The sequence below is a fragment of the Hippocampus zosterae genome, chromosome 7 (assembly GCF_025434085.1).
Source record: "Hippocampus zosterae strain Florida chromosome 7, ASM2543408v3, whole genome shotgun sequence".
Taxonomy (NCBI): Eukaryota; Metazoa; Chordata; class Actinopteri; order Syngnathiformes; family Syngnathidae; genus Hippocampus; species Hippocampus zosterae.
In genome coordinates, this window is record NC_067457.1 from 9,083,835 (window position 1) to 9,094,875 (window position 11,041).

Consider the following 11,041-nt stretch of genomic DNA (forward strand, 5'->3'; position numbering starts at 1 on the left):
TCCTCACTAGTGACCCTAGTGAGGATCAAACGGCTCGGAAGATGAATGAATGAACATACTGTATATATGGCCAGCTACGGAAAAAAAACAGAGTCAATAATCTAGACTTTTGAAATGGAATTTGGGTGGCCCGGTAGTTAGCGCGTCGACCTCACAGTGCAGAGGTCGTGGGTTTGAGTTAGCATGTTCTCCCCGGGCCTGTGTGGGTTTTCTCCGGGTACTTTGGTTTCCTCCCACATTCCCAAAAACATGCATGGGCAGGCTGATTGAACATTCTAAATTGTCCCTGGGTCTGAGTGTGAGCACGGATGGTTGTTCATTTCTGTGTGCCCTGCAATTGGCTGGCTAACGTTTCAGGGGTGTCTCCCGCCTACTGCCCAAAGACAGAGTTTTAGTGACGGACACCAATGAGTTTGGTCTTGCTCGTTTTATCTTTCTGAGGAAGAAAGAAAACAAGAAGCAGAAGTAACTTCATAGTAGTTCGCAGTTTGGGTATTGTTGGAACTTGTAGAAACATTTTGTCTTATTAGATCACGGTTTGACACCAGCGTATTAAATTTGTTTTCCTTTTTGTGATACGGTTTTTAGGCCTGAAACTTGCAGGACACATCGGGCGCCGCACCCGTCATGCCGCTGGACCATTTCTGCTGTTCCACTGGAGGTCTGTATTGGTTCAGTGGCCTGAAACTGAACTGATCACAGTCTGAACTCTGTTTCACCCTCAGTCTGATCATCTGCCAGGGTCATCAGCCCCTCTGCTTTTCCTTTTGTCTTCTTCTATGGATTCCAGAATGCTCCCCTTATTTTCTTTTTCCTCTCGATTTTTTGATGCATGGTGTGAGGACCGCTCGGCCTAAAATCAGGGGCATGGTTTCGACGGTCGAATCCCTTTACGCCTCCCTGGCGGTCCTGCCGCACCTACTGGCACGTTTGCAAAATTGGTTCCAAGAATTCCATTTGATTTTAGACTTGCGAAATCTAAGTTGTTGTATTTTTGTGTATTTTATTGAGGCGTAGGCAGATAAATTCGGTGCTTCGCAGAAATGTGCGGTGGAAGTCGTGGGGATTTCATTCATAAACACCAGCGCGGGACAGTCCCTCTGAATAATTGTGAAAATCAATTCAGTGAATGATTGGAATCATTATCGTCTTGAAATTATTTTAATAGCACCCCCGTCACTATGGGGCTTGGTCCCACAGACACACAATCGGGGGCAGGGAGGGCACTACTACTGGTTGAGTGGGGGCAGGTGGGAGTCCGGGGGGGGGGGGGATTAGCCCTGTTAGGAATCTGTGTAGCCCCAGTTAATCCCCTCCAGCATTTTATTTGAGATTCTAAAATCTATTCATCAATTAATTTCTCAGTCCCGCCTAGTAATCAAGTCTAAACTCGGGAGAGAAAATCCTTGAGATGATCAGAGGTCACATGCACGGCCGATTAAATCATCTGCAAGTGAAGATATTACAGTTTACCCGCCAATATCATGCACAGAAACCTCACGAATCTATTTTCTTGTTCCCGTAAAGTCAATGGATATATATACGGATTTGGAACATGAATTACTCACAAAAAGTTTTTTTTTTAATTAAATAAAAAGCCAACACAATACAGTATCATTTAAATAACTCAACGTTAAAATGGTACAAAAGTTATATAACAAACTCTACAATATTTACATCACCCTAAAAGATACATCACTGAACTGATTAAAGTGTTTCAATGTGTAAATAGTGCCTCTTGTTTAGTTGGATCTCGTCTTGAAGAAAAAAAAAATATATATATATATACACGGTATATATATACACCGTATATATATATACGGTATATATATATATACCGTATATATATATATATACATGGTATATATATATACGGTATATACGGTACACAGAACCACCGTGTCAAATGTTTTCCAAATATTTAGAGAATGTACAGGCCATTGCAAAAAATAACAATAAAAATAAAAATAGGGGCAAAATTAAAACCTCAGCACACCCGATTACTTCCAAATTGTTTTTACAGAAAAAAAAAAAAAGGATTTGTGACTACCGAGAAGATTTTCAAGCACGCCGCTTTTGAAAAGCTCAATTAATTTTGAACGTAGTGGGTAAATTTAGTTGGCAGATTGTCCACAGGATAAACGGTCGGGCCCGTTTTCATCATGGGTGGCCCGTTTAAGAGAGTACAGTGACACTTTGTGACCACTTCCACCAGAAAGATCTTCAGCAGGACCTTGGCGAACTCTTTTCCGACACACATCCTTGAGCCCCCGCCAAAAGGAATATACTGGAACCTCGTGGAGTCCGTCAAAGCTTTTGTCATGAAGCGCTCGGGCTGGAATTCTTCTTTGTTGGGGAAGATATCTGCCACGTCGTGAGTGTCACAGATACTATAGATGACGTTCCAACCTTTGGGAATTTGATATCCCTGAAAAGGTTAAAGGTGGACTTGGTGAGTAGAGGAAGACAGAATAGAGATGGCAAGTGTCGGTGATCTTGAACTTACGTTGAGTTCAAATGTTTTTAGCGCCACTCGAAAGCCTCCGGGGACGGGCGGGTTTATCCTTAATGTCTCTTTGATCACGCAGCCCGTATACTTCAAATTCTCTAAATATTCGATATTCAAACTCTGCAGTTGCATTCCTTGCTCCTCCTGAACACAAAAGGAGAGCAGCGAGGACATTTATTACGACCGGAAATTCAACGGCTTTCCAACAACGTGATATTACCTTGTCAATCAACTCCTGCCTCAATTTTTCCACCACTTCAGGGTGGAGGCCCAGAAACATAATCAGAGAGGTAGCTGTGCTGGCGGTGGTTTCATGCCCCCCGAATAGTAGTTCTGTAGCTGACTCCTTAATAGCCTGCGGGGAAGGAACGCCACTTTGTTGTTTTTTTTCCCCCTCCAAACGAGACAATGTCGTCGGGGTCGTCAGTGTTGTTGTTACCTGCATGCTAAATGTCTCGCCGTTCTTACTGCTGCTGTCTATGAGTTGCTGCAGAGCATCTCCGTGTTTGGACTCTTTCGGTGACTCCTGGATCTTTTTCTTGATGTTCTCCTCGATTTTGGAATGGATGAAATTCCGAGCTTTCAGACCCTAGAAAATAAAATACAGGACAGAATTAAGAGGCTAAAATAGCACATCCGGTATCTACATCCATCTAAAAGACGAAAGTAAAACTTGGTTTTCTTACCCTGTACAATCCACTGAATGGCACATCAATGGGCAGAGAAAAAAGATTCTTGATCATCTCCTCAAATGCCTCGACCAGTTGCCGCTCGTCGGTCCTAATCTGCTCCGGCTCGAAGCCCAGAAGGATCCTCATGGCGATGCGGAACATCAGACGCTTCATTTCTGGGTACACCAGCACACAAGAATCTCTCGCCAGCCACTCGTTCACGGCGGCGCGAATCTCCTCCTGGATGACCGGGATGTATAACTCCAAAGCCTCCCTGGAAAATGCCCGCATTATGGCCTGGAGAGAAGCCATGATTGTTAAAACTGTTGTCATATCCTTTGATGATCATTTTTATTGTACATGGCACAGTTAGATTAATCAGCCGTTTTACTTTTATTCGTCCAGTACATTTCTGATTGTCAACATAAAATTAAAGTAAATGTACCTACCTACTTCTCCGGTTAACAATATAATGATCCTTGCTCTAACGTGGCTCACTTTCTGCGGCGTCACTGTTTCACTGATTTTATTGGTGCCGTTTTTTTAAATGCTTTTAACCCTTTGAATCAGAACACGCCGGCAGCGCCGCGTGTCGACAGTACGGTATTTCCAAAAACTATGATAGTTATTTGTTGAAAACGTTTGAGGGTTTTTTTTTTGTAATTGGGCCCGAAAACAGGTTTTGGTCTTTGATTTCATTGTATATATAGTTAAGTATTGTATAATAACTGTAAAAAAAATAACGTTCTCTACTTCACGGATTTGACTTATCACTGACTGGTTCTTCTTGGAACGTAACCCCCGCGATAAACGAGGGATTACTGTATACAGACAAAGACACGAGACGAAACAGTTTACCCCCCCCCCCCCCCCCCCAACTCTTGGGTATCACACAAAATAATAGACTCGAACTATTTATGTTAACTACACTTAAATATGGCTGTTTTTATTATTAATAAAATGAGCAGATTTTTTTAAAACACCGCGTTGCTGAATATACCTCCTTGTAGTTAGTTTCTCAAGCGATTAAAACGACTGCGCATCGTCAAATGAGCTTTAAGTCTTCACCTTTTTCTTGGTTTTGTGCTGGGTTCCGTGCACGTTTGACAGCGTATCCGAGCCCAGGATAGTGCGCACTGAGGCGGGCCACTGGACGGACACGAGCTTGTGTTCCCCGAGGAGAATCTGCCTCACGTTGTCACCGCCGGTCACACGCACCGTGGGGTTCCCAAATAGGTGAGTCCGGTAGATGTAGCCGTACTTTTGCCGCTTCATGCGAAGAAACTTTCTTCTCTGGACAACACCCCGAAAAAAAAGAATACAGTATATGGACCCAGGAGTAATCATCACGATGGTATAGTTATGACGTCAACACCTTGCTTACCTGCAGGATGAGCTGCAGCGTCTCCCCAAAGAAAGGCAAACCCATGGACCCCGGTGGCAGGGGGCTGGTGCAACTCGGATCTCTACCCCTGGTCATATAAACTTCCCATAGCTTGACGGCAACCAAAAAGAGCAGAACGGGAAGCACGATGGTGCACAGAAAGGTAGCCAGCAGCGTGCTCAGAGCCATGTCGGTCTCGGCAGCGAATCCGCTCAGGTGAATGTCGCTCGACCGAGCGAGGCGCCCTTTTTATAGGCTAACCGGGGAAGTCCGCGCAGCCTGTCACCTTCTCCACCCGCAGATAAATTAGTTCACTCAAAGTTCATCTTTAATTGTGGGTGTCGCTTGGCCCCGCCCCCCCCCAACCCGGCCCCGTCCTTGCTGCCTGACTTGCCTCACCATTTGTTCCGAGGGCCAAGCACACATCTTTTAATCCTTTTACCTCCCGTAGCACGCAGAACAATCCTTGGCAGATTTCACTGAGAAAAGGTGATGATTCCCCGCGAGACAAAAGAAGCGCGTCCCCAAGACGCCTTTTGTTGGCTATAAGGCAACTAGTTTACACACTCATGAGGTCGGGTTTAAGCCCCGCTTGTCGGATCAGGGATCGTGCCTGCGGGGGCGAGCTTACATTCAAGAGCATTTTCAGCTGCTTCACAAAATACAAAAAGCAGAGGCTGAAGAATGTCTTAATCCTTCTCTCTGGGTGTCATTTATGGTTAAGGTCTTAACTTAAGGCAAGTGTCAAACCCAAGGCCCGGGGGCCAGATCCGGCCCACCAAATAATATTATGTGGCCCGCGAGAGCAAATTGTGTGCCAACTTGTTAAAATCTGTACCGAAATGTCAAATTGTCATGTAAAAATAAATAATGTTGAGATGTTGCAGTAATTTTGTTACCCTGTTTACACTCACTTGAACAATAATTAAACAAACTATTATCATCAACTTGACTGATTTCAATCTATTCATTTGTTTTTTTTACAAGTAATAATTTTGTGGTTTCACTGTCATAACAGCCCTCCGAGGGAAGACTCCAAATTGGCCCGCGACTGAAATGAGTTAGACACCACTGATTTAAGGGATACTTCACATAATACGTCCACCACATTCAGCGGTTTTAAAAAAAAAGAAAGAATATTTTGTCTCGAATGAATTCGATTACTTCATTATTTTTCATGTATATTTAATAACTGCATAAACGAATTTCAAAATAATTTTGCTGGCTGCCGTGGTAAGTGAAAAATTCACCTATTAGACTAGCCTTCACGACGATATATTGTTGTGAAGGCTAGGCGTTAATTCTGAAAGATGGTCTCTAGATGGCACAAAATCGAGTTTGGAGAACAAGTGGACCAGAAAGATTTTTGTGCGGTGTCTCAATGGCATAATTTAAAAGCACGGCATTGCTTGTTTTGTGTACATAACAACCTACAAGACACCATCTGTGTTGCCAGGGATCGCGAACGGTTGCGACTCCCTCGCGCCGATCAACCCGCCTCTGGCTCATTAAAATACTCGGCACGGTGTTGGTTTTTAATGTCACCTGCGTCACTGCTCCAACTGTAAATCATTCCTTGTCCCGGATATGTTCACTGCATGTGCCTTTGTGGACACGGGGGCTCCACAAAACCGGCATAAGTACACTTTTTGTCAAAATTGTCTGAAAACATGCAAGTGAGCGCCTTGTTTGCTCTTTCTGGTCGACCCCCTTTTTGCACTGGACAACAAAATGAGGTCATAGCGAATCCTAATGTTATTTAATGCTCAGACTTTAAATTTCAGCAAGGTCCTGACATTTTTAGCATTTTGAACAGCAATTGGGAAATTCAATCTGCTCACTGAGCTTCTCCAAGAAGTCTGAAATGAACCCTTTCAAGGACAGCTTATCATGTATTCAGGTTGCAGGGTCCATGGAAGGGTTAATCAAAATTCCACCATTGAAATTATTTCTCTTCGGAAACACAGGTAAATAAATGTTTGGATTGTTATTCTGATCGTCTAAAGTCGTATATCTGCCTGCTCTTCCTGGATTTCTCTTCTGCGTTCAACATCATCATCCCACAGACAAATAATCTTAGCTGAACTTTCTTGAGTCGAGTCCATCACTGCTGGATTTTCTGAACAACAGACCACAAGGTGTCAGGTTCCACAACATCTCTTCCTCCATTACCTACAGCATTGGCTCACCCCAGGGCTGTGTGCTATGCCCCCTCCTGTTCACACTACTGACCTATGACGACTCTGTGAAATTCCTGAACTGTCATCGAGTGAAATTTGTGGTCACCACAGCGCAAGTGACAACCATCATGAACAACGACGAGTCCAAGTAGAGATGAGGTAAAACATCTGGTGGACTGGAACAAAAATAGCAATCTTTGCCTCGATGTGAAGAAGCTCAAGGAACACCAGATGCCCCGACTGCACTTTGGAGGAACAGCAGTGGAAGTGGTCTCCAGCTTCAAGTACCTTGTGATCCATCTTTGAGTGGACTTCACCTGGATGTGAAACACTTCCTGTCTACTGAAGACGACACACCAACTTCTCTACTTCCTCCAAAATTTGTGACATGCCGGAGTGGGGATCTTTGTCTTGGGATGCCTCTACAGATGCTCACTGGAGAGTGTCCTCAGCGTCAGCATCATAGCTCAGGTGCAGGGAGGGAGGCTCTTCAAAGGACAGTAAAAGCTGCTCATAAGATTCCACACCTAGCTACAGTTGCATCGTTGCAGATGTTCATACATACATACACACACATCCAACCGTCCATCATTCCATCCATCCATCTATTGTCCACCGTGCCGCTAAGCGCTTAGCAGCACGGCGGACAATTGGTTAGCACGTCCAGCTAACTGACAGAACACAAGTCTAGGGTTGGATTCTGGCCTCCAGCCTTCCTGTGTGGAGTTTGCATGTTCTCTCTGTGCCTGTGTAGGGTTTTGTTTGGGTACTTTGGTTTTTACCCGCATTCCAAAAACTCTAAAATGTCTAAAATGAGATGTGTGTGAGCACGGACAGTTGTTCGTCTGTGTGCCCTGCGATTGCGGGTGTTGAGGGTGTTCCCCGCCTCCTGCTCGAAGACGGCTGGGAGCTGATATTAAATTATATTATCATAACTAACGGGCGGCCCAGTACTAGGCCCAGGTAGTCCAGTGGTTAGCACGTCGGTTTCACAGTGCAGAGGTACCGGGTTCGATTCCAGCTCCGGCCTCCCTGTGTGGAGTTTGCATGTTCTCCCCGGGCCTGCGTGGGTTTTCTCCGGGTGCTCCGGTTTCCTCCCACATTCCAAAAACATGCGTGGCAGGCTGATTGAACACTCTAAATTGTCCCTAGGTGTGAGTGTGAGTGCGTATGGTTGTTCGTTTCTGTGTGCCCTGCGATTGGCTGGCAACCGATTCAGGGTGTCCCCCTGCCTACTGCCCGAAGACAGCTGGCATAGGCTCCAGCACCCCCCGCGACCCAAGTGAGGATCAAGGGGCTCGGAAGATGAATGAATGAATCATAACTAACTACGCTCAAAAAGCCCCTTTCTTGTGAGCCTACATATAGACACACATATGGACAGTTTCAGGGGCAGGATGGCCATTGGGAACTAAGTTCAGACCTGAGACTACCTCTGTACTTAGAAAAAACATATTGTCTTGTTTCACTAAATTCCTGCGTGTGTGGATATGGTTTATATTTTATAATTATGGAATACACAGCTGCATGGTGGATGACTGGTTGGCATGTCCGCCTCACATTACAGATGGACCAGGTTGTATCCGGGCTCCAGCCTTCCTGTGTGGGGTTTGCATGCTCTCCCCCCGTGCCTGCGTGGGTTTCATCCGGTTTCCTCTCACATTCCAAAAAAACATGCACAGTAGTTCTCTATTGATGTTTCGAAATAGTCCCAGGTGTGATTATGAGTGTGAAGTGTTATTTGTCTTTGTGTGCCTTACAATTGGCTGGCAACCAGTTCAGGGTGTAACCCGCCTACCTTTCCACCTGAATAGAAGCCAACTTTGAGACAAGAAGAATGCTGCGTAGGACAGGTGCAGAGGTGATGAGCCAAGATCATCACCTCTGATCATCATCAGAGGTGATGATCATCATAAGATGATGATCTAATGATCATCATCTTATAAGTGAGTTAGTAAAATTTCCCTGAACTGAACTCTTCAACCATGAAAGACACCATGGTATGAACTCTGTGTGTGTGTGTTTTTAATCAGGAAAATGATAGGGTACTAAATTATCATAACTACTTCCTCAAAACGCTTTCTAGTCAGAAATATAGCCACGCCCTCCTCAGTCTTCCCTTGTCTTGGTGGGAGTCAGCAGTGTGAACCGGGCAAGATTTTTATGTTCTAAATCATTATTTTACATCGCTAAAAATATATATTAAAAAAAAAGATCAATCAGGACTAAAATGTATTTACTTGCTCATTTGTGTGGACATATGTCATATTTTTTGGGGGGGGGGGTTGTTTTTTTGTTTGTTAGTTACTTACTTGAATTAAACCTATGCTGCGTATAAGAAGTAATCAAGGCATCAAACACAAGGCATCATGTTTCCTTTTTTTTGTCTAAATATATATGTTTTACTACAATAACCGTCTTGTCCACGTCTTCTTTTTTCGATCCACAGAGGTCTAGCAAGTGTGTTTATAAAGAGATGAAAATCTTTTTACCAGTACCCATGAAAATCGAACACACTCAAGGAATCTATTAAGCCTTGCTCACTTGTGTGGAATTTTTTTTTTTAATTTCTGAAACGTTGTTTGAAAATCAATTGAGTGAATCTATTTAATGATTCAAAAAAATGAAATCATGATTTAACACTTCTGGGGAAACTGCGTTGCCCTCAGCTTGACTCCCGGTGTTTATTGGTTGACTCTCAACAGTGAACTTCTTCCTAATCTCCAAGAAGACTTTAACCCGCTCTCAACCACCACCACCATCTCTCTTCCTTTCTTCGCTCTCCTGAGCCCTCAGCCGTTCGGGTTATAAAAATGATATCTACGTGTGTGTGCGTGGGTTCAACTTTAGGTCAGCGGTTACAGACGGCGGGATGCACCGGCGGGCGGGTGCACAGGCACACACGCAAGGTTTTTCTCGGCCTACAACGCCACAAGGAAGTAAACAAGGGTGCGCTCGCTCTGCATTTGGAGTCAATATTTGTATCCTGCAATAGCCTCATGTCCGTCATGTGTGTGTCAGTAATGTGGCGTGGGGCAGTGCGTGTGCTGGGGCGGAGAGGTGAGGAGGGCATTGCACTGGGTGGGAGTGGTGGGCGGTCCCGGGGTAGCGCGCGCAGGGCCAATCTGTCAGTGGTGAGACAGTCTGGCTGCTGTTTTTACAATGACTCATTACACGCATGTATCTGTCTATTCTGGCACACTGCGTGTTTTCATTTCAGAGGTCAACCCAGTGTGAAGGTGCTGCCGCAAAACCGAAAAGGACATTTAGTTGGAGTGGATTGATTGTATATTTAAGCGATACGGTGGAGCTCGTGAAATTGAAACTACTCATTCCAGGATGATGGAAGGCCTCACGTTTATTATTGTCATTATTATTACCGTATTGGCTCGAATATAAGACGACCCCCTCTTTTTCAAGACTCAAGTTTGAAAAAAGACTTTTTGAACACCAAATTCATTTTTATACAAAAAAGAATTACAGTACATCTGAAAAAAATGATTCTAACAATATATTTGAGAAAAAATGTATGTTATTTTGCCTCATTCAAATCTTAATATCTGAACATTTAAATATGTAAACTAGAGTGCAATCACACGGGCTATTTTTTATTTTTCTTCTTCGTGCTACCGCTATTTTTATTTTTATTGTTCGTGACAGGGGTTCAATTTGGCCTGGGTAGTCAAGTTCAGCATTCACCCCAATGATATCTGGCGCCATCTAGCGTCGTGAATGGGTATAATGTCTAGACCCTGAATATAAGACGAACCCCACTTTTTCAGTCTTATTTCAATGCAAAAAACACCGTCTTATATTCGGGCTAATACTGTATTATATATACATATACAATGATGTAAAAAAACCTACAAAATACCCATCTTCGAAAGCACTTGAGCTCATCATTTTCATACTTTAGCTGGAGCCTATGCCAGCTGTCTTTGCGTGAGAGGTGCAGTAAACTTTGGACTGGTCACTTGCCAATTACAGCCTCCGGTCTGTCGTCGGGGAAAGGTGACCTTTGGGAATTAAAATAAGATTGTCATGTTATGATGGAAGGGCCCTTTTTTTCACCTGTCCTTAAAAGACAATAAGCACTTCTCTTTGTTAAGATTGTCATTTCTTCATAATAAAGAATATATTCACTTAAAAAATATATATTTCGTTTAGTTTCAACCACACACACCGATTACACATAGAAAAAGAAAATATTTAATTGTAAGACATAACAATTTGAGGACTGGAACTTGTTTCAATAAATTCCGATGTGTGTACATACATACCTGTCAACTCATACGGT

General features: G+C 43.7%; 1 protein-coding gene across 1 annotated transcript; it reads right to left on the reverse strand.

Annotated features, from left to right (window-relative positions):
* Positions 1–1,544: 1,544 nt before the first annotated feature.
* On the reverse strand, positions 1,545–4,873 carry LOC127604181 (cytochrome P450 26A1). Its single transcript, XM_052071169.1, has 7 exons — positions 4,565–4,873; positions 4,249–4,473; positions 3,196–3,477; positions 2,949–3,098; positions 2,730–2,864; positions 2,507–2,653; positions 1,545–2,428 (listed from the first exon to the last, which is right to left on the reverse strand). Exons 1-7 carry the CDS (start codon positions 4,751–4,753, stop codon positions 2,090–2,092), a joined length of 1,467 nt encoding a protein of 488 aa, XP_051927129.1. The 5' UTR covers positions 4,754–4,873; the 3' UTR covers positions 1,545–2,089.
* Positions 4,874–11,041: the final 6,168 nt, after the last annotated feature.